The sequence below is a fragment of the Xenia sp. Carnegie-2017 genome, unplaced genomic scaffold (assembly GCF_021976095.1).
Source record: "Xenia sp. Carnegie-2017 unplaced genomic scaffold, XeniaSp_v1 HiC_scaffold_24, whole genome shotgun sequence".
Classification (NCBI taxonomy): domain Eukaryota; kingdom Metazoa; phylum Cnidaria; class Anthozoa; order Malacalcyonacea; family Xeniidae; genus Xenia; species Xenia sp. Carnegie-2017.
In genome coordinates this window covers 7,368,090-7,394,667 of record NW_025813487.1, presented here as the reverse complement: position 1 = coordinate 7,394,667, position 26,578 = coordinate 7,368,090, and the positions used below count along the sequence as shown (strand labels likewise).

General features: G+C 35.1%; 3 protein-coding genes and 1 long non-coding RNA gene across 5 annotated transcripts; 1 reads left to right on the top strand and 3 right to left on the bottom strand.

The window, feature by feature from the left end:
• The first annotated feature begins 1,868 nt into the window (after positions 1–1,868).
• LOC124451065 (vesicular integral-membrane protein VIP36-like) lies at positions 1,869–4,402 on the top strand. The gene is made up of 8 exons (XM_047001697.1): positions 1,869–2,030; positions 2,371–2,486; positions 2,561–2,675; positions 2,773–2,855; positions 2,929–3,024; positions 3,121–3,307; positions 3,882–4,004; positions 4,129–4,402. The coding sequence occupies exons 1-8, from the start codon at positions 1,883–1,885 to the stop codon at positions 4,290–4,292; spliced, it is 1,032 nt and encodes a 343-aa protein (XP_046857653.1). The 5' UTR covers positions 1,869–1,882; the 3' UTR covers positions 4,293–4,402.
• LOC124451066 lies at positions 2,196–7,898 on the bottom strand. Of its 2 annotated transcripts, XR_006950329.1 has the most exons (8): positions 7,820–7,898; positions 7,435–7,491; positions 6,595–6,729; positions 6,294–6,385; positions 6,191–6,214; positions 5,352–5,546; positions 3,038–3,434; positions 2,196–2,654 (listed from the first exon to the last, which is right to left on the bottom strand). It is a non-coding gene; the product is annotated as an uncharacterized LOC124451066 (long non-coding RNA). The 2 variants fall into 2 exon arrangements; XR_006950330.1 differs by lacking the exons at positions 2,196–2,654; positions 3,038–3,434 and adding an exon at positions 4,300–4,674.
• A 242-nt stretch (positions 7,899–8,140) lies between these two features.
• On the bottom strand, positions 8,141–10,005 carry LOC124452052 (catenin alpha-1-like). The gene is made up of 4 exons (XM_047002646.1): positions 9,991–10,005; positions 8,837–9,080; positions 8,611–8,732; positions 8,141–8,323 (listed from the first exon to the last, which is right to left on the bottom strand). The coding sequence occupies exons 1-4, from the start codon at positions 10,003–10,005 to the stop codon at positions 8,141–8,143; spliced, it is 564 nt and encodes a 187-aa protein (XP_046858602.1).
• A 7,321-nt stretch (positions 10,006–17,326) lies between these two features.
• Positions 17,327–20,967, bottom strand: LOC124451352 (BEN domain-containing protein 5-like). Its single transcript, XM_047001961.1, has 6 exons — positions 20,925–20,967; positions 20,022–20,069; positions 19,745–19,844; positions 19,486–19,673; positions 18,168–18,381; positions 17,327–17,620 (listed from the first exon to the last, which is right to left on the bottom strand). Exons 1-6 carry the CDS (start codon positions 20,952–20,954, stop codon positions 17,496–17,498), a joined length of 705 nt encoding a protein of 234 aa, XP_046857917.1. The 5' UTR covers positions 20,955–20,967; the 3' UTR covers positions 17,327–17,495.
• Between the last annotated feature and the right edge of the window lie 5,611 nt (positions 20,968–26,578).

Here is a 26,578-nt window from a genome sequence, read left to right as displayed (position 1 = left end):
CATGGCTTCATGAAGAAATTAATGTACGTAATGCATGATCATGTAAAGATGACATGACTTCATGAAGAAATTAATGTACGTAATGCATGATCATGTAAAGATGCCATGACTTCATGAAGAAATTAATGTACGTAATGCATGATCATGTAAAGATGCCATGGCTTCATGAAGAAATTATTTAGACTTGTTTTGATTAGAAAAGTGATTAGCTAAAATGTTTGCTTATGTAAGTTTTGTTCTGCTCAAGTCAAACATAGTGTAGCTAAAAGTTCAAGATGAAATCGGGATGCGTTGAGAGCAATAAAATACTGTTTTGTTTTGGTGAATGTTTTTGTATGTTTTCCAAAAATCGAAAACAATTGAAATTCTTGAAAATGCGTCGAGTTAAGTTAAAGGAAGTAGTCTTTCGTCTTTTGTTCCGTAGGCAATTTCGTCTTTATGAAAATTGGACTTCATGTTTACATTCCAAAACGGTTGAAAATTTTCCGAAATGAATGCACTCTCATTTATTCCAATTCAATTATCAGTAACCTCATCAAACTTTTCTCACCAATCACAATCGTGCGCATGCACTTCGTAGCACAATCGCTAAAGGAGACCTGGGTCTGAGTTGCTATGACAAATAATTAGTTTTAGCAAAAAAGCGCAGAAAACCTTTCGATTCATAGCGAAAAAATGCTACACTCGTATTACTCATAAGAAAGCTATTGACCCAAGAAGAAAAAAAAACAAAAACACACGAAAAAAATGTTTTTATTTACTGTAAAGAAAAAACACACAATTAGCTATAACATAATTCATTACAAAGTGATATAATTGCGACAAAAACTTCAGAAAACTTTATAAAAATGTTTAACTTGTTGCGTTATAGCTACTCACCCAAAAAGAGCATATTTAGCAATTAAACTTTACAAGATACTACAAAAATGATTGGTACTTACTTCGTCTGAATTTTTTTCAGAAAGATCAACTTTTGATGTCTTCTCCGCGATCGTGACGCTGAACATTTTGGATTCGGAGTTCGAGACGCAGTTTTTTCTGCGTTCTCGTTTGCTTTTTTTATCCTTTCCGAAGCAGCAAGAGAAACAGTTACCCATTTTCTCGTTGCTACTTAACTGCAATGAAAATATCTCTCTTTCGAAATTGCTTTGAAAATATGTAGAACCTTGCGATGCGAGCTATTGCTGCGAAATGAACAAATTAACATTGCGTGTTTATTCTGACGATAGTAATTGGCTCCGTGAGCATTGTTACGTCACTAATTGGTTCCGTGCGCTTTGTTACACCATTAATTCTAAAGAGCCCGGTGCATGCTGGTCGTGCCTTGGGAACTCTAGCACAACCTGTGACGTTAAATCATGGCAAACACACTGAAGTGGATCCTAGTGTTGTATAGCTGGCTGTTCTCTAGACAGTTATTGAGGTCGTATATGGCATTGTATTGAAATTAGGTATAGTAGTTCTCCTAATAATTAAACTTCAGCAGAACAAGCGAGTAAATTTGAAACACTGACTACGGAGCCTGTTCAAAAGAGGACGGAGGAGAATAAGATGAGAAAATGTATGTGTATGTGGGACGCTGAATTCTCCTCCCTCCCCGAATCAATTGCTTGTCTATGGAAAAGTGTAAAGCAGAGGCATGTCTGCTATGTTATGCAGGCTGCGAACCGTGACTGAAAAAAGCCAAAAAAACTTAATTGATGTTAGGACAGTGAACACTTATTTTTTGCGTGAATTAAGTGTTTTTATTATGTTAGTATTGACTCAAAAAATTTCTTCGTAATATGATTGGCTGATGTCTCGTAAGGTTGCAGTATTTAACAAATGGAAACACAAAGGAAAATTCATCATTTATATTTTCAGTAAATCTGTGCTCTTCAATATGGCGAACCGCTGTGGCCAAATATTCATTCGAAATGTGTTATTTTTTTCATTATTTTGTCATAGTTTCTCAAGCATATACGGTTTGGAACTTGCAAGCTCGAATGGATATGTGAGAAGAGAACATTCACTTTCGAAACCATTTCAAGGTGCTGCATTTTAAAAACTATTTTTCTTCGGTCGAACCGGCTGCTCGTGCTCGGCGCCCCGACGGACTTTTGAGCCTTCAAAATTTGACGGAAATCAAATTTGGATCGCTCTCAAAACATGCACTTTTTTGTATATGCGCCTTCTTGACACTTCTTAAGCGTTGCTGCTGGTTATTTTTTTAATTTATGTAGAAATAAATTGACATTGATGAAAATCTACAATTGATTTGCTAACTCAGCATGTTCAGAATTAATCAATAGTAGTATTTCAAAGTTTTCCAACATGTAAGATGTGGCGTTTTTGTCATAGTCCTTAGAGCTTACAGCAGTTTTTATTTAGTTGGTAGCACTAGCCTGCAATTTTGGGATTTTGGTGGTGACACATTGATAACCAGTAATCATATCCGATTGACCGAGGATCATCAAAGTCAAAAAGGGTTTATTTGGAACACATTGGTCAGTGGTAATAAAATAAGATTTGTTTTATGTCCGAGTAGTGAATTAACATGAAAACTTCTTTTACCATACAGCCTGTAACAGCTCGCGATTGGGAAATCCATATCCATTTTTCAGTTCATGGTTCTGGAGATTCACTTTATGGAGATGGCTTTGCGTTCCATTATGCTAAAGAGAAAATGGAATTCGGTAATAAATTGAGTTTATTTAGTAAATTTCATTAAATCTATGGATGTGGAAAGTTCATATGATAAATTTATGCACAAATGTTATTTGTATTGTTTAGGTCCAGTCTTTGGAAGCAAAAATTTCTTCTCAGGACTTGCTGTTTTCTTTGACACTTATAGTAATGCAAATGGTGATAACGCTGTAAGATTGATATCCATTGAAGTTTTCTTCAAAGCAAACCACATTTCAGCAATGATTTTTCTTCTTGATATAGGCAGACCACCCTTATATATCAGCTATGGTAAACAATGGTACCTTAAACTACGACCATAATCGTGATGGTGCTTATTCACAAATACAGGGCTGCTCGGTTTGTATTTTACCTCTTGTATAACTGTTTTCATGATTTCAAGCGCTCATTGAATATCTTCATGGTCCAATTTTGACAGTTCAGATATTTTCTTAGGCTTCTTTTCGCAATAATGGAGCGGAAACATATGCTTTGATTCAGTACTTGGGTAGCAAAGAAACTTTAACAGTTATGACAGACATTGATAGTGATGGTGAATGGAAAGCATGTCTTCAGGTCTCTGGTATACGACTTCCGACTTCATATTTCATTGGTCTTAGCGCTGCTACTGGCAATTTGGCAGGTGGGTCACTGTAAAATGGCTTATGAATTTCTCAGGAGCAAAAAAGATATTGATAAAATACAAGAAAAGTCGTTCTTCTGAACTGTGTTATGGTAAAGTTGTGTCGGCCAAGCATTTCTTTGTTTCCCTGAAAAGATTGAGTAAATAGGATTTTGGTAGTTTTTTTGCTTTCAAACGTAACACATTGCTGACAAAGACATTAAAGAACGAGTATAACAGTAATGCCTTGCGCGCTTAGCGAGCCATAGCCATTTTAGGGACATCCAATGATGGCGTCATTTTAGGTTGTTAGTTCCACAAAATGTCTACTTTCCCTGCCAAATCTGGTCTATTAACGCTAAAGCGTGGTAGGGCATGAAATGAAGACGAAATAGCAAGAGTAAAGTTTGGAGAAAGACGTTATTTTAAGTTCAGTTATTCAGTTGAACTATCTGCATCATATATCAGAAGTTTAATTCCAGTAGTAAACACAGGCGTGCTGTAATATTCATTCTTTGGATGTCGCGTTACCTGTTAAGATCATCTTTGAAAACGTCGTTTTATCGTGGTACTAATCATAATTCCTGCACAACAGATAATCACGACATCGTCGGTTTGAAATTCTACGAGTTGGAAGTTGAGAAAGATGAACAAACAGTTAGAAGTACAGAAAACACCGATGACATTGTCCCATTTGTAAAAGCGGAACCTGTTAAAGGTCAGTAAGTTCAATACATATCATGGCTCATACATACTAGGGCACGATTTTGTTTTGCATACCTTGTACAATATCATGACTCATCATACCAGCGACGTTGACATTTAAAATTTTTTTCTTCCAGAGCCTGTCGAGAATTCCCCGAAAGGACACTATACACGGCGAATGACGAAAGCGTTCACGTGGTTTTCTGGATTTTGGTGGTCGGTGTCATTGTTTGTGTGGTCGGATTTTTGTATACAAGAAGCAACAGGAGGCTGCACGCAAACGATTTTTTTAACGAAATGAACAAATATCGCTTCTGCATCGCTAAAAATTTGTAATCTTTACACAAAATGCCTCAAGACAGATGGCGGCATGTCTATTTTACCAGAATGCATTTCAATCTTCACACAAAACGGATGAATGTGTGTTTGTGCGTGTGTAATCTCGAAACGACGTCTGTTCAACAATATGTACGTCAAATCGAATTTGGAGTATTCATAACTTATTGGAAAATACTCATCCGTCATCTCCAGTTATTGGAAAAATACTCATCCGTCATCTCCAGTTATTGGAAAAATTCTCATCCGCCATCTGCAGTTAATTTCACAATCGAGAAGTTACAAATTGTTGCGTTTGAATTGCCACATTGTTTGAGGCAACAACACACTCACCGCCTGTTGTAGCTCTATAAATAATTCAAAATAAATTATCGCGGGAATGCGGGCTCAAACAGGTCGTTGAAAGACTAATCACTCGAACTTTTTTTTTCATTGGCAAAGTAATTCAACCATAGTTAACTGGAAGAAACAAGGCGCCGCCGCGCAATGCATAACGGTATCAATTTACTGGTTAACGTATATGTTTACTGTGCTCACTATTTTAGCTACTTTTTCTATCATTCAATAATCTGTGTATACATCACAAATCCGGACGCTAGCAAATATCCAAATTACATTTGGATAAAAATATTTCGGATTTTCTTTATTTGAAAATTAGACGAAGACATAATTAATTAATTGAAGACATCGTTACAAGTAAAATACGTGTTTTTTTAAACAAAGGATAGAACGCTTCGTCTATCCATGTAAGTTAAATAATATCAGCCTGTCAGCCTCTGTAATACATCGTGCTAAGGTTCATTTTACAGACAAGAACTCCTACACTGCAGCTATATGATTAGCTGCAAGCAAGTCTTGACACAAAATAAGGTGAGTTGAATGATGGCGAGCCCTTAGGGCCACCGCCATCACCAATCGTCATTAAAATTACCTAAAATTTCATACAATCAAAGTGCATCTATCGCAGCCTTGAATTACCCACACATACCTGTCAATACGATAACATACATAAGTTACTATTTACCTATAAAATCGATAGTTTCTAGAAATCTGCTCTTTTCATTGGTCGAGATGTGTCGAATTGATCGAGAGGGACAAGTGGATTTACTTCACTATATCTTGTCGACTTGGTTAACCTACGAGGTGATGAGTCATCGTCTGCGAAACTCCTTTGAGTGACAAGCGGTTTCATGTTGGGCGCTTTCATTGTCCAGTTGACCTGAAAAAGAACTACGTTTTAGAGATCGTCAAACGTGACCTTGTCATATACGTCACTATTTGCTCTTTTTCTTCAATCCAATTGGTCATTCCAATTGACAAGATACTTGCAGTCAAGCAACTATGCCCCAGCAATCACAAATAGCTACACATGTAATGATCATCGTTGGTAGTAATCTATACACATCTATCATCGACAAAACCTTAATGTAACACAACCTAAAGTTTGATGGGCGAATATAATATTTACTCATGAATAAAACACGATATTTAAGAAATAAAAGATGTTTACTGTGTTTGCACAGGCTTATGCAAACCGAGGAGATCTTCGGAAGAACTCGAAAGCAGATCAGTGCAAGCCCGAGACCGAAGGTTGAGGGTTGCACATGCTCGAGGTTTGCATAAGCCTGTGTAAACACGAAAAACATCTTTTATTTCTTTAAAAATAAAATGCAAAAAGACAAACATTTTAATTTTTCTTCTAAAATGTATTCATGCTCAATTTGCAAATTCTCTATGACTGATTGATTGTTATGATTGGTTGAGCTCAGTTGTGTTTTGCAAAGGCCAATGCAAACACAGCTCTAGACCAATCAGCGCACACGTTTCATTGTGTTTAATTTATAATATGATTTAATAACTTACCACTGATCTGTTAGAACCTCGAAACTAGAAACGGAATAATGGCAAATCTTAATAATTATGAAATTCAACGTTGAGTCAAATCACTTGTTTATTGCTCACTTACCTTAGTAGAAGCGACATAAGAAGCTTTGACTGTTAGTATAACAGCATTCATCAAGTTTTCGCAGCTGTTATAAGAGAAGTTGCACTTTCCAACTGATAAAGAGAAAAGGAAACTTTAAATCATGGTCTCGAAGTTAGCTAGTATATTAATTAAGCAAAGGAGACACAATTAGCTCCGCATATTTCATTTCAAGTTGGACGCTATGGCAACTACCGCTAAAGTGGTCAATTTATTTCGAAAAAGAAAGTCACAAATATCTCCGCTGGCAACGGACTTACCGCTGACACAACAACGGACTTACCGCTGACACAACTTCGACGCCACTGATTGTCTGGATATCAGCTTTCACTCGACTGGTGATGGTGAGTTGATGTGAAAAAAGAGAGACGCGTTGAATGTATGCGAGAAGATCGTTCTTCGATTGAGAATGAGGACACTAAAGTCAGGAAAAGAAAGATAATGTTAACATTGTACGTGGTATCTAGTGGCTGCAAAACTTGGATGCAACACGAGTGCGAAAATCAAATACATGCAATAGAGAGCAATAAAAAGTACGGCCCTTGGGGCCGGTTGCAGGAAGCCTGGATAGCGTTATCCATTGGGCAGCAATTTTTTTAAACTTTTATAAAACCATAACGCAAAAAATATAAGATTCGAATTGAGCAATCACTGAAATAAAATATTTTTTCGAAGATAACGAATATTCTTTGTCGTAAGTAAAATACAAACACCTTTTTTGGAAAATTTTTGCTATCCAATGGATAACGCTATCCAGGCTTCGTGCAACCGGTCTCTGCAATATAATATTTACAAGAAACTCAAGCTTTCATTTTGTTTTTTTAGAAAGACAATCTCTTTCGTTTGCTTAAATATCCAGATTAGACAATTGGCAAACGCAAAGGGTAACATTGACATTGTCTAAAGGACAGATTTTATCTTCCACTGGATACCATCGCAAGAACATCCTATCTTGTTGAGACATAAATGTAATTTTCTCACAATAATTAAGTTTAAAATAAACTGAAAGAATTTGCCCGGGCATTAGAGACGTACAATGCTCACATAATGAAGCATTTCAGGCGGCAAAAATTTGCCCTTGTTGTTCGCTATTATGTTTGCTCAACAAATAAATCACAAGCACCTTTTCAGCAACTTCTGTTGATAATTGATTTATTCTTTCGCCAGCTTTTGCAATACGCTACAACCAAACGCAAACAAAAAAATATCAGAATCACCCACAAGAGGAATAATTAACATAAATTTTCTACATATTGTAAGCCGGCACTTTGAAGTCATGCCCATTGAACTAAAATACATGCTTTCCATGTATTTTAGTTCAATGGTCATCCACGATAGAAATGGCCAGAATTATTACATTGACGTCACATTATATTGTGACTATTTTTTTTAAATTTTCTCTTGTGCTGTGTTGTACATTGACATATATATAAGGCAGATTTTTCTCTACTTTTTTTTAGAATATCAATCACAAGTCGGAGTTCATCTGCTTCAGAATCGACACTCACCTTTGCCGCAGTTATAACGTCCATGGTTGTCTTCAATGTTCCAGTACCTCTGTTAATATAAAAAAACAAACAGCGTTTGTTTGATCTCAGATGACATAAGGAAAGTCGTGATTAACCAACGTACTAAAGTAAATGGTTTGAACCCAGGAGTATCGTTACAGGTTTGTAAATGTAGATCGTCCAGGTTGGTATAGTCTTGAGAAGGACTGTTTTTGTTGTTGTTGACTGACGTTTCGACAACCTTAGCGGTAGTCATCTTCAGAGTCAACAACGAAAACAGTCCTTCTCAGGACTATACCAACCTGGACATCAAACATGTAATCAACGAAAGTCCGACATATCCATCATCATCACACACATCTTCTTAGCCAAAACAACAATCTCGTTGCCAGATTCATCCCACTGTGACAACATATTTTCGAACCTCGATTTCTCTGAACGCAGCTCGGTTGACAGTTGTTCAATTTTCGCCTTATCTTCGGCGGGCATCGCTTTCATTTTTGCCTAGTTTTATGAAAAAAAAGATCGAAAAACTGACCCAATCACAAAGCACAACGCAATGCATCATGGTATATGGCTAAGCTATACGTATGTAAGTAGATATTAAAATGGAAATACGTAGATCGATACGCACCGCGCCATCTTACAACTGTCTCAATTTCATTAAGGTGTTGGCAGGTTTAATTTAAGAGGGCACCCCCACCAATACAGTCTGCCATAACGGGAAATTTTTATCAGAGAAAAGGACATGAAAATATTATTTAGTAATGATTAATATAAAGCATACTTACCCTGTCACTCATTTCCGCGAAACTCGTTCCAGTTTCTTCATCATCGCTATCATTTTCAGGTTCAGGTTCGGGTTCGGCTGCGAGTTCGAAACCGTCGACGGCGACAAGCGAAGGCGGACGAACTAAAAGTAACAGGAAACGTGTTGAAACGTGCTGCACACGCATTTCGGAGAATCTCTGCAAAGCTCTTCATTAATAGTGATGCAAAATTCGTTAAACAAAATACCTGGTTCTTCCTCGACTGCCTTCACGGTAGCGGGTAAAGAAACAAAGTCGGATAATACTGAGGGTCCTTCGTATCGAGGCTTCGATTCCTGTGTGACCCAATCTACTGCATCTGGTCCCGTGTATCCCATAAATACCCAAGAGCCACCTGGTCCAGGATTTGCATTACCAGTAGCACCGATACGACCAAGCGAATCCTTTGCTTCATTAACACTAACACCTGTAAATGAGCTTTGATCGTAAATCTGGATTTGACATTGATATAATTTAATCCGGAGTTTATCTAAACTATGAATGTTTTATGCAGTGCGGTGTTTGAAACAGAGGTCATGGGTTCGAATCCCGTTGAGTCACCTGATTTTTTCAGGTTTATGAGACAATTGCTTAAAAATTGTCCAATAAAGTGCGAAGATCATATCTTCATCTAATTTATCCAAACTCTTGCATTCATATAATTGTTATTTAGTATAGACGTGTGCTCTCTTCTAGCTAACAATAGGGAGTTTTAGCAGAGCCTACGAGTACGACTACGAGTACGATTTACGTCATTTTGGCGCGAAAACATTGTTGCGACAACAAAAACACGTAGCCGTCATCAATCTGAGTACGATGTTTTGTAAAAAATTCGTAATCGCGACTACGATGTCTTTTTAAGCAAAGAAAGTAGGTATATGTCTTCATTCTGTAAGAAATTAGTTTACAGTACTATTTTCGAGCATCCAGGCTTTAATTTAGAACCCTTTTTGAGCGCAGATGTTTATTAAAAAGGAAAATATGACCTGCAAAACTTTCTTGTATTTCGTACGCAAAGTGAAAGGTAAACAAACAATAAAATAGTACAAATATATCGTACATAAAACTTAAAATAGTGAAGATTTTTCAGTCTAAAGAGTCCTATATTCTTGTAAAACCAGTATTATCGATTCTTTGATATCATTATTGAAAAATAGAGCCGTAGCTGCTTCGCAAACGTCGGTGTTATACACAATAAAAAGGCTCGTTCTATTGTTTACAACTAAAGCAAATATTAACGATATTCGATAATAACGATATTAACGATATTAACGATATTTCGTTCGATATTAACGATATTACTGCACTTTCTAGAGTTCATTCATAAGATATCGAAGTTTTTTGAATAAGTCCGACTCATACAACTCGTGAAGTCATTCTGCATAATAAATCGACGCACACTTTCAAACATCCGCCAGTTTCCTTGCAAACTTTTGGTTGATACGATTGGGCAGTTTTCATGCGATCAATTCTTCACAACGAAGGGAACTCCGCTCCACTGACGTAACAAATCAGCAAATATACCTCAAAATTTCAAATTTTCATGATGCAATGTGACGTCACAAATTTTGCAAAGCGTACATTAACGACACAAACTACAATATCTTGAGAACGAAGTGTCATACGAATAAACGGTTTTAGAAGAAACGCTATCTATTTGAACGTTATGTTCAATGAAAATATAATCTAAATAGCACAACTTTCGTGTCGTGTGCACTTTAAACGCCTTAAACATGTAGCAAGATGTAACAACATGAAGTTCGGTGAAAAATTTGGTGAACACTTCACCAGACCAGACATGATGTTTACTTACAAGTTGCGATGCCTGAACAACAGCTTCCCCGTCAATTTTCTCGCGAGGATTTCGGTTCAAAGTTTCCACAGTTGAATCGACGACGTCGGAAAATCTTGGAATAACTGTAGAAGTTATAAATGTAAGCAATAATTAGTTTTAAATTCTTTTTAATAGTTGGTACAGACCTTGTGATCATTACAAAAAACAGACGATAGAGCGATTTAACAACTAACTTATCAACTGCACACTCGCAATCCAATTCATGATTTGGAATAAAAACGATTCCAACGGATATTATATAGTTGTACTGAAAGATGAAACTTTGCTATTTGAATGTATTCGTTCAACTCCAATTAGAAAAACAAACAGAAGTGTTAAGTTATGAACGCGCTTTGTTTTGTGCTAATTAGCGGAAATGCAACTTGTGCAGACAATTATCTGTTCATTTAGCCATTTGTAATCAAAGAGTCAAAAACTCGAACCTATCGATTTCATATCTCGCCAGAGCTACACATATCCCAGCAGAGCTACACATATCCCACCAGAGCTACACATATCCCACCAGAGCTACACATATCCCACCAGAGTTACACATATCCAACCAGAGCTACACATACCCCACCAGAGCTACACACATCCCACCAGAGCTACACATATCCCACCAGAGCTACACATATCCAACCAGAGCTACACATATCCAACCAGAGCTACACATATCCCACCAGAGCTACACATATTCCACCAGAGCTACACATGTCCATTGAGTTCTATAATAACTGGAGCGGCTATCTCAAGCGCGGCCTTAGATATCTGATGACGCCAAAAAAATGGCGGATTTCGTCCGTTGCCGCTGAGATTTACCGAAATTGACCGCTTTTCCGAAAATTTAACAATTTCCCACTCCCTCCTGAGGAAAGAGTGAAGAAAATGTATGTGTGTATTTGGGATTTGGCAAGCAATTTTTTGATGGAAATCAAGGTAAAAACCTTAAATTTCATAACAGCGAGTCAACTGTGGTTGTCAGTTATGTGCTCCTACAAGGATGCATTTATAACTATCGACGAAAGACCTATATGTCGGCTACACATGTATGAATGCAGATGTGCGTCGTTTTCTTACCAGCGTCAAACTTGTTTGATCGATTAAACTCTTTAGTCTATACAAAAAAGTATATCACAGTTCATCTCCACGGTTCACGAGGGAGAAGTTAGCTTATTTTTTATCATTGCTATTTTGCTTCTTTTCATGCAATTGGCAATGGCTTTTTTCGCCACAATTGTTGGATTTTTACTTGTTTCTTTAAAAAAGTAAATATTAAATCAATGGATATTTACGGATTTTCTGTAATTGAGTTTCATATGAAATTTCAAAAAGACTCAAGTCTGCATAGCTTTGGTAAATGAAAACAAACAATATTGTATAGAAATTACTTTAAGTAACCTTTTTGTGATGTTCTGAAGTGCAACTGCATCAAATACTTGTAAAGTTGTAGCACATGATTTTGTTGTATTGATATATGAATTGGGCAAAATGCAAATAATCATCAAAACACTTATGCTTCCAATGGTGTTTATAATTCATTTGTAGTTTTAATACTTCTACCCTTCTTTTTCACTTTGTTTTGTTTTTCCTATATTTTCAATATAAGTACACAATTTGAATGATTAACACAGTTTTCACCTCAATAATAAATTTCATAAGCAGTTGGTAGTGCATTTTTTTCTCTGAGTATCCACATCTGGTGTTTTGTTCATACAAGAATGATGAAGTGCAAGTAGATATGTCATAGCAAGGCAATATAACCAAATGAATCAAATACCTATAGTGTACTTTTATGCTAGAAGCTTAAAAGCTTTTTAGAAATTATAAAGTTATTGGATTATATTAACCATATATCATCAATCTCATGAAAAGAAATAAGAAGCAAAAAATAGGAAAGCTTTGAAAAGTGCAAAACTTTTCTTTAAAAAAGTAGCAATAATGCATATGATAAATTTCCATTCTGTACTTTACTAGGTAAATAAGCTCAAACTGTTTCTTAAAGCAAAAACTGTTATAATGAAGAAATATACAGTACAGTAACTTTAAAGGTTTCATCACTGAATATTTAATGCTTCAGTATAGTGCATTAGATATTAGTAACATTTATACAACACTCAACTAAAATATTTTGATAAAGATATGACATGATTTAAACATTAAGTTATGTAAAACCCAATGGCTTATACAGTTTGATGCTTCACATCTGCATCAAGTCATCATTAATCTCAGTACAAATGTTTACATAGACGCAAACTTTATGGCTTTCCCATTTTAAATGTTTGTGAATTGACAATTCATTAAGCATCAAAACACACACAACCTAATTGCCATCTTTCTTTGGTTTATGAACTTTAACTTCAAAGCATTCAAGGCATCCTTAGTGAATCCATTGTCTCCATCCATAGAATTTGACCATGATCAAATTAAATAACTCTGGATAGGGCAGACAATAAATCAATTATCTTTACAGCATTATCATTTTTTTAAGACTCTGCCTGGTCAATAACATCTTCCAGTCATCTTTACTCCTTGGTCTTCCCTGCATGTTGTCAGCAAATAGAACATAACAAGCTCTGCTCCAAATCATGGGTACTCTTGGGGCTGATCATTTCGTTTTGATACTTACTCACAGAGCAAAATGTGTGCAGGGTCTTTTTTGCTTTAGGGAAACTATTTTGCAAATAGATGGGTAAATTTACGACTTCATGCATAAAAAAATGACAGAAAATTATGCAGAATTTTATAAACAAAAACAGGAAAACATCAGTATATTTGGCGTTCAAGTCAGTCTTAAAAAATACGATCTTTAATATGTATTTTTATGGCTTTTCAAGTGCATGTATAATTGCTTTTCAATCGTTGACGGACTAACAAATCAAACAACTACCTCACCTGTGAGAAGCGATATGTACCTTTTTGTGGAAACTACGACATCCAACAATTGAACGATTGAAGTGTTGGCATTATAAAAGGAATGCCAAAAAAAATATCGTCACAGAATATGGAACTAACGATATCCATATTCTGTGATATCGTGTTTGTTTTTGAAAAATTTTTTATAATTTACTATGGACACCAGGGGGAGGTCGAGAATATTATTTTTCTGCAAAGCGATCATTTCAGCGGAAATACGTCCGTTGGCCGCCATTTTTTTGGCGACCTCGCCCCAGTAAAGATAGCCGCTCCAGTTATTATAGAACTCAATGAGACGGCAGCGTGACATTCATGATAAATCCAAGATGGCGCGGGAACCGGGCAAAAAACTTAGGGCCACTATTAGGCAATTGTTGTTTTTTGCAGTTTACTTCGTTTCAGTGTTTTCAAACTCCTCCAATCAAGTTTTATTGGAAACAAAGCGTTATTAATAATGTTTTGAAGCCATATTGGACAATTGTTATTGGAATACGGGCGAAAATATCGCTTGCGAAGTGTTGTGTAAATTGGTCGTTTGGTTGTCTCGAGCCGTTTGTCTACCAAAATAAACGGATTTTGTTTGCTTTAGCTCCCATACTGGTTCGTCCACGTTGAAATACATCATATTGAATACATACAAAAAGATGGGAAAATTAATCTTCATATTTTTTACATAAATTTCACTTCAAGATGCTACTCGTTCTTTCAATCTTCAAATGTGTGTTGACACTTAACAGACAGAGTCTTAATCATTTCCAAAAAGGATGACTTTTGTCAGCTTTTGCCGCTTAGATGGAGCTCCTTTACGAACGATTCTCTCGGAGTACACTTTGGAAAACTGGTGTAGAAATATTTTACTGTACATGTATGCTATTTTTCTGATGAGGATGGTGATATGGTCATCGCAAAAGCTCTCATCTAGTGCACGAGTTTCCTTAGAATGCTGCAATAGCGATTGAAATGCATTTGGCTTAGTTTCTTGCAGGACATCTCGTTGCATAACTTGGATTGTTTTTTCTGACAACTAACTCCACTTGTTGACCATTTTGCAAAGGGCTTTATCTGCTGCTTTTACTACTTTTACCAATGAGGATGGACTTGTAAGCTTGCCATAGGTCTTGAAAGATGTTAAGCTTGACTTTAATGAACCTTCATGACAGTATGAGTGGTCAGGTATGAGAGGTTGGTCATCATTCTCTATGGTTAAGGCAGTTGCACATTCAGCACACTTGATGCAACTTGTAATTTTCTTGGCTATGTGTCCACTGATATATGTCAGTACATCATCATGCCAAAGAGTGGAACTGTTTAATAATGCTGCAACTCTCCTATCAACATTTTGTGTCTCTTCAGCTAGCTTGCTTTCACTTACAACAGAGCAGTTGGCAGTTGCTGGAGCTGTCACTTCATTCTTTTGTATCAGTGCTCAGAGTGCCCACTTAAACTGTAGAGCATTTGGATTGTTATTCCATCCTATACGACTGCTTATGGGATGAAATAACAATCTTGTGGTTTATGAGCATGACTCAACAAACAAAGAAACTACTTTTTGACAATTTCAATTTAAGACAACAGTGATGCTTAGTGAGACCAAAAGATAATATGTAAATTCCTGCATTTTTTTACGGTAATGTTAGCCAGGACTAGGCTGCCTCGTTTGTTAGAGCAGAAAAACCATAGCTGTATGGCAATTTTCTTTACTAGTAAAATTTCATGTATTGAACAAAGAAATATCAGTAGTTTACTTATCTTTGTACGTAAGTGTCATAAAATGAACCAACTGAGCAGTATGATACAATTTTTGTCAGACGTCATTAGTTGCATGTTAATAATGTGATGCAATTTAGACATTTGTAGTTATAAAATTGTATTGCCATTGGAAACAACTGGTATCATAGATGGTGTTGTAGCTATAGCATAATAAAAACATATACTATAACTAAGTATGATAAGCATAAAAGTCACATATTTTATTCACAGCTATATCTTATAATAATCTCAGCCATAGCCAGCATTTTTATTTGGTCATGCTATCCCAAATTTGCTGTGTTCACTCACTGTAAAAACAATAGATTTCTAATGAAATAAGCAATCATGCAGTGAAATTTACATAGCAAGTGTAAAACATTCATTCTGGATATGCCACCGATGACATCCATATCAAATATTTCATAAGATAATATATAAATTTAATGAACACCTTAGCTCTGGTAAAAAAATACTTTATACAGAGCTTTATAACTCTCTCAAAAAAATAGTATTGTAACAGTATCTTGGGTTATGTGTTTGAATGTTATGTCAGATTTTGAAATAACCACTGGTAATATAACAAGCTTCTGAATATAAGTTCCTTCTCTTTCGTTGAACCACTTAGCTGTAAGATCTTGTCAGTAGATAATAGTGCTGCAGTGTTATGTATCTCCTTGCTCCTCTTTTCATTCATTCAAAGTCGGATGGCCTTTCTAAACCGTGTTTGAATCGCACATATCTCACATATCAGTACGAGTACAGTGGGAGTGCTTTCTCGAATAAGTCGCTTTTTTGTCAGAAATATTCAGATTGATTCCCCAATCTTTCTGTAAATTGTCAATATGACATATTACGATGCGCAACAAATCAGTATGGGAGTTAAAGCTGAAAAAATCTGTTTCTCTTAGTGGACAAACAACTTGAGACAACCAAACGACCAATTTACACAATATTTCGAAAGCGATATTTTCACCCGTATTTCAATTATAACTGTCCAATATGGTTTCAAAACACTTGAAATAAAGATTTGTTTCCAATAAAACTTCATCGGAAGAGTTTGAAAACAATGAGAAGAAGTAAATTGCGAAAAACATCAATTGCCCTATAGTGACTCCATGTTTTTTGCCCGGTTCCCACGCCATCCTTGGATTTATCATGGATGTCACGCAATATGGCGGCTCGTTAGCAATCTAGTCCTACTATATCTATGGATCAATACTTTCATTTTCTAGTCATCGTATTCATTGGAGAAGACGCCTTACGAAAATCTCGATAAAATTGTGCAAAGCATTTTCATCAAAAGGTAAATATCATGTATTAAGTATTTGTTGTTCGAATTTCAGTAACATAAGTAAAGTACATGGGAACGAACTCCTGAATTCGAATTCCAGTTTGTCACAGATTGATAAGATTATTCCCGTGAATATTCGCTATCTATATGTTGCTAAAAGTTTGATAAATTGTATGATTGATTGTAATCAATGAAAATTTACATGTGATCCCAAAGACTAGTCAATGTAAATCTATAGGAATAATCTATAGGATGCTGTAAGAACCTATAGGAATTCCTACAAGAATTCCTATAAGAATTCTTACAAAGTAATCCTATTGGAATTCCTACAAGTTTTCCTACACAAATTATTGCTATAAGAATTCTTACCAGATCTCCAAATTCCTATTAAAACTTCCTATAGGATCCTATTGGAAATTGGCCCATGAGCCTATAGGAACAACGTGTAGCATGCTGTAGGAACCTATAGGAATTCATATAAGAATTCTTACAAGAATTCCTATACGAATTCTTACAAAGGAATCCTATTGGAATTCCTACAAGCATTCCTATACAAATTCCTACAACATCTGCAATAAGACATCCTGCAAGAATTCCTATAAGAATTCGTATTAGATCTCCGGCGAAAATTCCCACAAAACTCTTAAAAGAATTTGTAAAGAGGCTAAACTATTGCTTACAGATTACAACAGAATCTAATCGGATTTTTTATAAAATCTCACGTGAATTGCTACATAATCTAATTGTCATGGGGAGTTCTTAAAACATACATAGGGAATTCTACATGATTTTAAATGACATAGTTTTGCCCCACAAGTTTCTATAAGACTCTCTAAAAGACTATAAATTCTTACAGGATCATAGGATTGATAAGTCATAAAAAACAGACACATTACTGTAGATGACCGTTAAATATAATACAGAAAACTCAAATAATTTAATAGAACTTAAAAATTTTAAAACTTGCATACGTTAATAAAATTGCAAAAATTACCAATAATACAAATAACGTATATGTATGTATAACTAGAAAAAAACATGAAAATTTACTATCAAAAATAAAATTATAAAAAAGAATCAGTTATCTGGTACGTTGTCACTTATTTTGAATTTTTTACATCTTTCGCTGTTGTTTAGCTTTGCCTTTATGAATCCTTTCACCATTTTTTTGTCAGGTAATCGAAATTTGTTTACAACCACATCTAAAATAGACAGAAATCTGATTTAAAAAATTAGAAATCATAGAGTATACCTGGTGGAGTAGCAAATTAAAATTATAGCTACTGAGCGGGACCGTATAATAACACTGTTTCGAGCGCTCATGTGGTAGCTACTTGGTACCTGGGGATTTCTAAATGTAGTAACTACTTTAGTGACCTTTATTGAACTGTCAGCTCTGTAAGCAGACGCGTTCATCTTTTCCGCCCCCAAACTTAGTTTTTTGTTGTTTTGAAACTGTCGGGTGATATCATGTACATAGTCTCAAATTTTTTGACTACACTATAAAACAATTTAAAGTTTCATATAGTTTTTATTGGTTTTTTGGTATATGTCTTGAAACATGCTGCAATTCATCTCAAATTTACTTGTAACTACATCAAATATTCTATTAAATGTTGTAGTTTTCTAAAGGACCTATATTAATTCAATTTGCATAAAGCCATCCCACAAAAAATCCTCAAGGCTGACCGTATTAACAAACCGTATTATACATCTTAAAAAAAAATAAAGGTTAAAAGCTTTACTTACCACACAGTGCAGCAACTTTTGAAGCATCCAATGAAGGCTTTGGTGTTTTATCTTTGTGAGCATTGGACGTTTTTCCTGTTAGGGAATGTGTTGCCAACACATCTCTGGACCACATCATGTCCATTAACGCATACGTGTAGTTCTTTGGATTTCCTTGTAAAGTCAAAAGATCCCTCTGCGAAGGCAAAATCGTAATACCAGGAGCCAGTGCTACCTAATAAAAAATTTAGAAGGCTTAAATTTCAAATGCATAGTGTTGAAAAAAGTTATATTACCCTTCAATTACGATTGCCATAAAGTGTTTTACTAAAACACGAAACACTTGACACTCCGTATAAAGTAAAGAATATTTATTCTAAACGTTTTCACAAGTGTTACATGTTACAAGGTATCATCATCAGTAGAAAATGCGGACATTTTGAAGATTACAAATAAAAAAAAAATTAAATAGAAATGAATAACGTTTGGAATAAATATTGTTTATTTTATAAGGAGTGTCATTTCTTTTTCCATTTAAATTTAATGCTTTTACCATTTGCTATAGCTATGATTTTTTCTTCACATGCACGAGTTAGGTTCTAGGTTCCGAAAAAAGAGAAAATTTAGCAAGAACAAGGTAATGTCTACAACGTACTACGACTCGACAATTCATCAGTTTTCAACATGATAACATGGTTTCCTGAAACATATCAGGTCGAATTTTAAACTGCAATGCCACTAGCAAAAAGAAATTGAAAGACAGCAACCAAGTTGCTCGCCTAGTTGGCTTCTCTACCTGTTGATCCAAAATAAATTTGTGAGATCCAGTTGAAGTTAAGAAGCATCTTCTGGATTGTTTTGGAATGCCTATCTTAAACAAAAGGCACTTTAATTGTGCTGTTAGTTGGCGTCTCTGACTACGCACAAAAATACCGATATGTTGATTGCTATACGGGTGTAGCTACCAAAAAAACTGAACAGTTAGGAAATTGTCGCTTAAGTAATCATATCCGCAAGATCAAAAAAGCTTTAGTAACACAATTTTTATTCTAAAAAGTTTGTTATTTACCAAAACTTTACCTTAAGATATAAAGTCTTATTTACTATTTTAACCAAGTGCTTTTGCAAATTTTTCACACTTACACCTTTAGCAGCGTTTTCATAACTGTTCCGTTTTTTTATACACCCTGTAGCTATATTCATATTCTTAAATTTCCAATACTGCATATAATGATATTTGCTTGACATTACAGATATACACCTTTTTTTTTACGGAACTGTGCTGAGGCATTGCGCATATAGACGACTTTTATTTTAACTAAGAAGGCACTATTCTTACCATCTCTTCCACTCCGTTGCCAGCATTATCATTTTCCTCAATCGTAGGTGCATCGCAAGAGCTTTTAAGGCATAAAGGGGACAGGTGTTTTGGTAAATCAGTGTTCACAGGTGGCGAGACTGAATGAGTACTGCTTGACTGGAGTTCATTAATTAATGTTTCCAGGCTTTTGACAATAATGGGTAATTCTGAAAATGAAAGAACTTACATTTCAATTGTTGAAGACATTGCCAGTTCTTGTCACTATTCCAACATTTACCTTTCACAGAATTCATCAGCGCAGCTAAATTTGTCGTCTGTATCTTTAAGTTTCTACATTCTTCGGAAAGTTCTTTTAAACGATTTTCGATTTTTTTTAGCTGTAAAAACGACGTACTGTCCTGTAAACAAAGCATTGTAGAAACAATAATTTAGGGCATTTATAATGACAATACCCTTTTACCAGGCAAATCTCGAATACGTTAAATAAGAAAGCAAAACTTACTCTATCTGGGCAACGTCAACTGCTAAGAACTGCAAAAAATTTGTATACTTACGGAACGATTCTCGTTTAAGTTGTCTTCTTCATTTTGCACTGTTTCAAACTTTTAAAAAATCAGTAAAACATTTATATTAATCATAATGCTTAAGATTCCCGAGAAGATTGCCCTGCTCTGTGAAACGAGTAGCGACAACATATACTTTTGTTTAACTTATTTTATTTCAATGTTTAAATATATATTCTCACTCAGCGTATGAATTTATCCAAAAAAGTGCATTACGAGTACTCATACAATGCTCGCCTAACTAAAATAACATATTTGAACATGAGAAGAACGCACATTAGCTGTAATCAATTGACAAAAGCTTATGAAACACGAAAATATTTCAAAACTCATTACTTCTAACCATCGTTGGCTGTAAATAGACGTAAGAATCACATCCAAAAATGGCCATGCTCCATTATCGAGAAAGTACTAAAAAAAGGAAAAACAACTTTTTTGCCAGCTGGCTTCTCGTCTGTGATTGGTCGATTTGATTGAACACATTGTTAATTGATCTTTTTGGAGTCGCGCGCTTTTTAACTCAAGGTTAAATGTCTTAACCATTGAGTTCTATAATAACTCAATGGTCTTATTGGAGTTATTATAGAACTCCAATAAGAGTTATTATAGAACTCCAATAAGAGAACTCCAGTTATTATAGAACAATGGTCTTAATGGAGTTATTATAGAACTCAATGGTCTTAACTCAGAGTTAGTTAGACCGTTGCTTGAACTCTACTTTCAATAACAAAATTTTAACACAGGATTAGCTAACCCTATGTTAGCAAATCAAACCCTAAGTTAGTTTTTAACATGAAGCTATGTCCCTTTAAAAAGCAACCGGTCAATGATCTTTTACTCCTCAGGACATATTAATACTAATGAAGCATCAAGTAATTAATACAATATGAATACCTCTGTTTGTTTATATTTTTCTTTAACCATGGAATATAAGGAGTTTTTCGTTTCACTATCTTTCTGGACTTTTCTTTTCTTTGAAGGAGGCTAAATAAAAACAATCATATAGACAGTAACGCCTTTTTAGTACAATATTTAGCAGTTTCTACAAAAGCTGGAATCTAAAAGTGATACCAAAAAGATTGTAATCTCTAATCACGATAAAAAACATACTTTTTTACTTATATGTGAACTAAACTGGACTTCATAATCCTCCTTATCGGAGTCGGAATGGTATTTATAATTCTTTTGTGAGATTCTTTGACCTTTTCCTCTTTTAGGAGTTGAAGTTTTTCCACTTTTCAGATACATCTCTAAGCATGAATCCATGGAGTCAAAGTCATCTAATAATAAAATGTAGAATGCTTTTATAGTTTTACGATTTTTATAGTTTTTATAATCCGAAACTTGTAGAGAAATTATAGATACTCATTCTCATGACAAAAAATGGTATATATCCAGCAATGCTTTTTTGAAAAAGTAAGTGTCCGCCATATTGTCACTTTCATTTTTTATAAATTTCGTTTATACAGAAACGATTATTCGAAATATTTATACGTTTTAAATTTATATTTTTGCAGTGGCATTTCAAAAATCAAAATCAAACGCCAACCTCCAAATTTTTTAAAATTCTTGCGGGACATCTTTCGCTTTCCGTTTTGGTTGTATCTACATCAATTTTTTTTCGCATTTTTCGTTTCGCTGCATTGAAGTCTATGGGCCACTTGACAATTATTTCGTGGGTAAAGAGCCAGGATTCGTTATCAAATGTTGTAGAATTTTTATCTTGTATCCATGATGTTTGGCCAATATCAAAAGTATTGTCTCCAAAATCGAAAATCGCAAACTTCATTCTTAACTTTCACACTTGGTCACCTTTTCACAACAGCGAGCTGCAAAACGCTGAGAACAACTTGAACTTGATTACTTGAGTGGCAAGGAAAGTTGCTTTGTCACCTTGGTGATGTGAGATCAGCACTTATGTTACTGTGGTAATGGCGGTAAATATCAATTGTAGTAATTTCACCGCTGACTTGAACAAACGCTTGCTGCTTTCGTCGTGAGCAGTTTGTCATGAATATTCTTCAAAATTTGTCAAAATTTAGCGTTTTGATAAAACTTGTATTCGCGGTTTTGTAATTTAAGCTTTTCTTATGGGCTCAAGAGGGCAATACAAACGATATGCAGTTGATTCCACTGTTGATCTTCCAAGAAGAACAAAATATAGACGACGAAAGCAGTTGCGTGCTACGATGGAGATAGATCAAGCAACTTCATCTGATATGGTATGGAAAATTTCATTTAGATATTATTTCTGGTAATATTGTTTTGTTAGTGCTTCAAAATTTTATCCCATACTTTATCCACACTATACAATTAAATGTGTCTCCATTCGCATATGTTCAGACATTTGTGTAACATACCTCTTGCCTTTCCTAACATAATTGGCATCAATACATTGCAATTGAAGTTTTAATTTTAATTGTATTTCATGATACACTTATATCTGTGCTTCAAAAAATAATAATGGAACTTTTGTCGGTAATTTTGCAGTAGACATTGTGCTTTGTAATTTTACTTTTGTGTAAACTTGTAGCAAGAATCAGGAGCTCCTTTAATGTCCAGTTATAATTATGTCTATTAATGAATTCATACAATCAAAAATGATGCGAAAGTACTTGTCAAATAAAATTTGCATGTTGAAATTGCATTTTTACACTTTCAGCAATTGAGTGCATTTAAAATGAAGTTTCCCTGCCAATTAACCAAAACCAAATTCAACGAAGCTAAAACTAAACAGAGGGTTTTCCATGTGTTGTATCATATGCTTGAGAATGATTGTATTCTATTTAATTCCCAGTGGTGAAAAATTTAATTTTAACATGAAGTTGTTATTTGAGGAGTTCATTAACTGGAAAGGTAAAGGGCCTTGCTATCTTGCTGTATTAGGAATCCCTGAAGGAATCGCATACCAACTATAACAAAGCAAACAACTTAATTCAATGGTGGTAAATCGAAAATCAATTCCTCTTCAATTGCATGCTGTTGGTGTTCAGTAATGGTTGTAAAACTCATTATCTAATGACTAAATTTCGACATGTTTTGTTGCTCTGCTTTGAGGAGTTTAATCAATGTCAGCTCGTAAAGCTGTTGTTTAATTTCGACATGTTTTGTTGCTCTGCTTTGAGGAGTTTAATCAATGTCAGCTCGTAAAGCTGTTGTTTAAATTCTGGTAAAGAATTCAAACATCAGCAGCCTTTGATTCAAGAGATGACATTATCATTGTCTTTTACACAACCACCAACTCCATACCCCTATATATTTCGATTGCTATATATGTTTTTCTAATAACATTTCCAGGAGAATTCCTATAGGAATTTTAATATTTGTAAAGGTTTTTAATTCCCACTATTTTTTTAAAGGATTTCCAGTCGGAATTGCAAAACAAATCACCATTATGGATTCCTATAGGATTTCCTACAGGAATTCAAATATTCTTATAGACTTTAAAATTGCCGCCATTTTTTAATATATTTCCTTTGGATTCGAATAAAATGAATTCCACTCTGCCTTCCTATAGGATTTCCTACAGGAATTTAAATATTCCTATAGGCTTTAAAATTGCCGCCATTTTCTTAATATATTTCCTATCGGAATAAAAATGAATTCCACTCTGCCTTCCTATAGGATTTCCTACAGGAATTTAAATATTCCTATAGGCTTTAAAATTGCCGCCATTTTCTTAATATATTTCCTATCGGAATCGGAATAAAAATGAATTCACTCTGCCTTCCTATAGGATTTCCTACAGGAATCTTATATTCCTATTGGAATTCTAATAAGATCCTATTGATAATTTTCGTAAGGGTATTTAGATAGTTAAAGTGTGAGTTTTGTGTGGCTGTGTACTTACAGTGTAAACTGATATTGTGTATTGTAAGGAAATGTAAGAAAGATTGTACAAGATATAAGGGGGGGGGTTAAGTAATGGGGGGAAATTTACCATGAAAAGAGCTGAGGGGGTCGTGCATTCTTCCCTCCCTCCCAACTATTCGAAAGACCAATTTAAGAGTTTTTAAGATCTGAAGAGAAAAAAGGGAGTTATAGATAGTTGCTTCCTGTAAAAGGGCACACAGCAAAGTAAAAAAAATAAACAGAAACTTTTGAGTATTGTAGTAAGTCTATGTAATTAGTCTGAGATGTCTTGAGTCAAGACGAAACGTCGCTTGCTTTTTTAAACAGATATTGAAAAAATCAAATGCTTATGGCTTTCTCAAACCCGATCTTTTAGGATCTTATCTTTATATTTAGAATTCGATTCACACCTGGCACCTCACTGGCAACATTGAAATTTTATAAATTCTTATTAATTGTTGTCCACTCATATTTACGATGTATTTGACATGTTTGACGTATTTTTTAGTTGCAAGCGATTGTTGAAATTCATATTCCATTGGAATCCTACAGTGGCAGTACGGCCCTACGAACGAACGATTTGTCTCTGAATCGAGACAGTAAATATCAATATGCTGTCCTCTTGAAGTGCTACAAATCCTACAGAGGTAATGGTTACCCCAAAGGATTGGGGAAATATGAAAAAACGACACAGTTGAGAGAACGTTGCTAAATCGATCAGCGTAGAAGGTTCGAAAAAACCTTTGGTGGAAATATGTTGTTTGACTTCCAATGATTTATCTAATGTCAATTTTTCACATGTTTGTAGATGTAGATCGTCCAGGTTAGTAGAGTCTTGAGAAGGAATGTTTTTGTTGTTGTTGACTGACGTTTTGACTTCCTTAGCAGTCGCAACCTTTAAAGTCAAGTTGACTTTCTCAGGACTCTACTAACAATGACGATCTACATCTAGAAACATGTAACGATACGTCTGGGTTCAAACCATTTACGTTATTACAGTTATTGATGTTGACTGACGTTTTGACTTCCTTAACAGTCGTCATCTTTAATGTCATGTTGACTTTCTCAGGACTCTACTAACCATGACGATCTACATCTAGAAACATGTAACGATACGTCCGGGTTCAAACCATTTACGTTATTACAGTTATTGATGTTGACTGACGTTTTGACTTCCTTAACAGTCGTCATCTTTAATGTCATGTTGACTTTCTCAGGACTCTACTAACCATGACGATCTACATCTAGAAACATGTAACGATACGTCCGGGTTCAAACCATTTACGTTATTACAGTTATTGATGTTGACTGACGTTTTGATTTCCTTAGCAGTCGTCACCTTTAATGTCAAGTGGAGTTTCTCAGGACTCTACTAACTATGATAATCTACATCTAGAAACAATTAACGATACGTACGGGTTCAAACCATTTACGTTTTTACAGTTATTGATGTTGACTGACGTTTTGACTTCCTTAGCAGTCGTCACCTTTAAAGTCAAGTTGACTTTCTCACGACTCTACTAACCATGACGATCTACATCTAGAAACATGTAACGATACGTCTGGGTTCAAACCATTTACGTTATTACAGTTATTGTTGTTGACTGACGTTTTGACTTCCTTAGCAGTCGTCACCTTTAAAGTCAAGTTGACTTTCTCAGGACTCTACTAACTATGATGATCTACATCTAGAAACAATTAACGATACGTCCGGGTTCAAACCATTTACGTTATTACAGTTATTGATGTTGACTGACGTTTTGACTTCCTTAGCAGTCGTCACCTTTAATGTCAAGTGGACTTTCTCAGGACTCTACTAACTATGATAATCTACATCTAGAAACAATTAACGATACGTCCGGGTTCAAACCATTTACGTTATTACAGTTATTGTTGTTGACTGACGTTTTGACTTCCTTAGCAGTCGTCACCTTTAAAGTCAAGTTGACTTTCTCAGGACTCTACTAACTATGATGATCTACATCTAGAAACAATTAACGATACGTCCGGGTTCAAACCATTTACGTTATTACAGTTATTGATGTTGACTGACGTTTTGATTTCCTTAGCAGTCGTCACCTTTAATGTCAAGTGGAGTTTCTCAGGACTCTACTAACTATGATGATCTACATCTAGAAACAATTAACGATACGTCCGGGTTCAAACCATTTACGTTTTTACAGTTATTGATGTTGACTGACGTTTTGACTTCCTTAGCAGTCGTCACCTTTAAAGTCAAGTTGACTTTCTCAGGACTCTACTAACCATGACGATCTACATCTAGAAACATGTAACGATACGTCTGGGTTCAAACCATTTACGTTATTACAGTTATTGATGTTGACTGACGTTTTGACTTCCTTAGCAGTCGTCACCTTTAAAGTCAAGTTGACTTTCTCAGGACTCTACTAACCATGACGATCTACATCTAGAAACATGTAACGATACGTCCGGGTTCAAACCATTTACGTTATTACAGTTATTGATGTTGACTGACGTTTTGACTTCCTTAGGAGTCGTCACCTTTAAAGTCAAGTTGACTTTCTCAGGACTCTACTAACAATGACGATCTACATCTAGAAACATGTAACGATACGTCCGGGTTCAAACCATTTACGTTATTACAGTTATTGATGTTGACTGACGTTTTGACTTCCTTAGGAGTCGTCACCTTTAAAGTCAAGTTGACTTTCTCA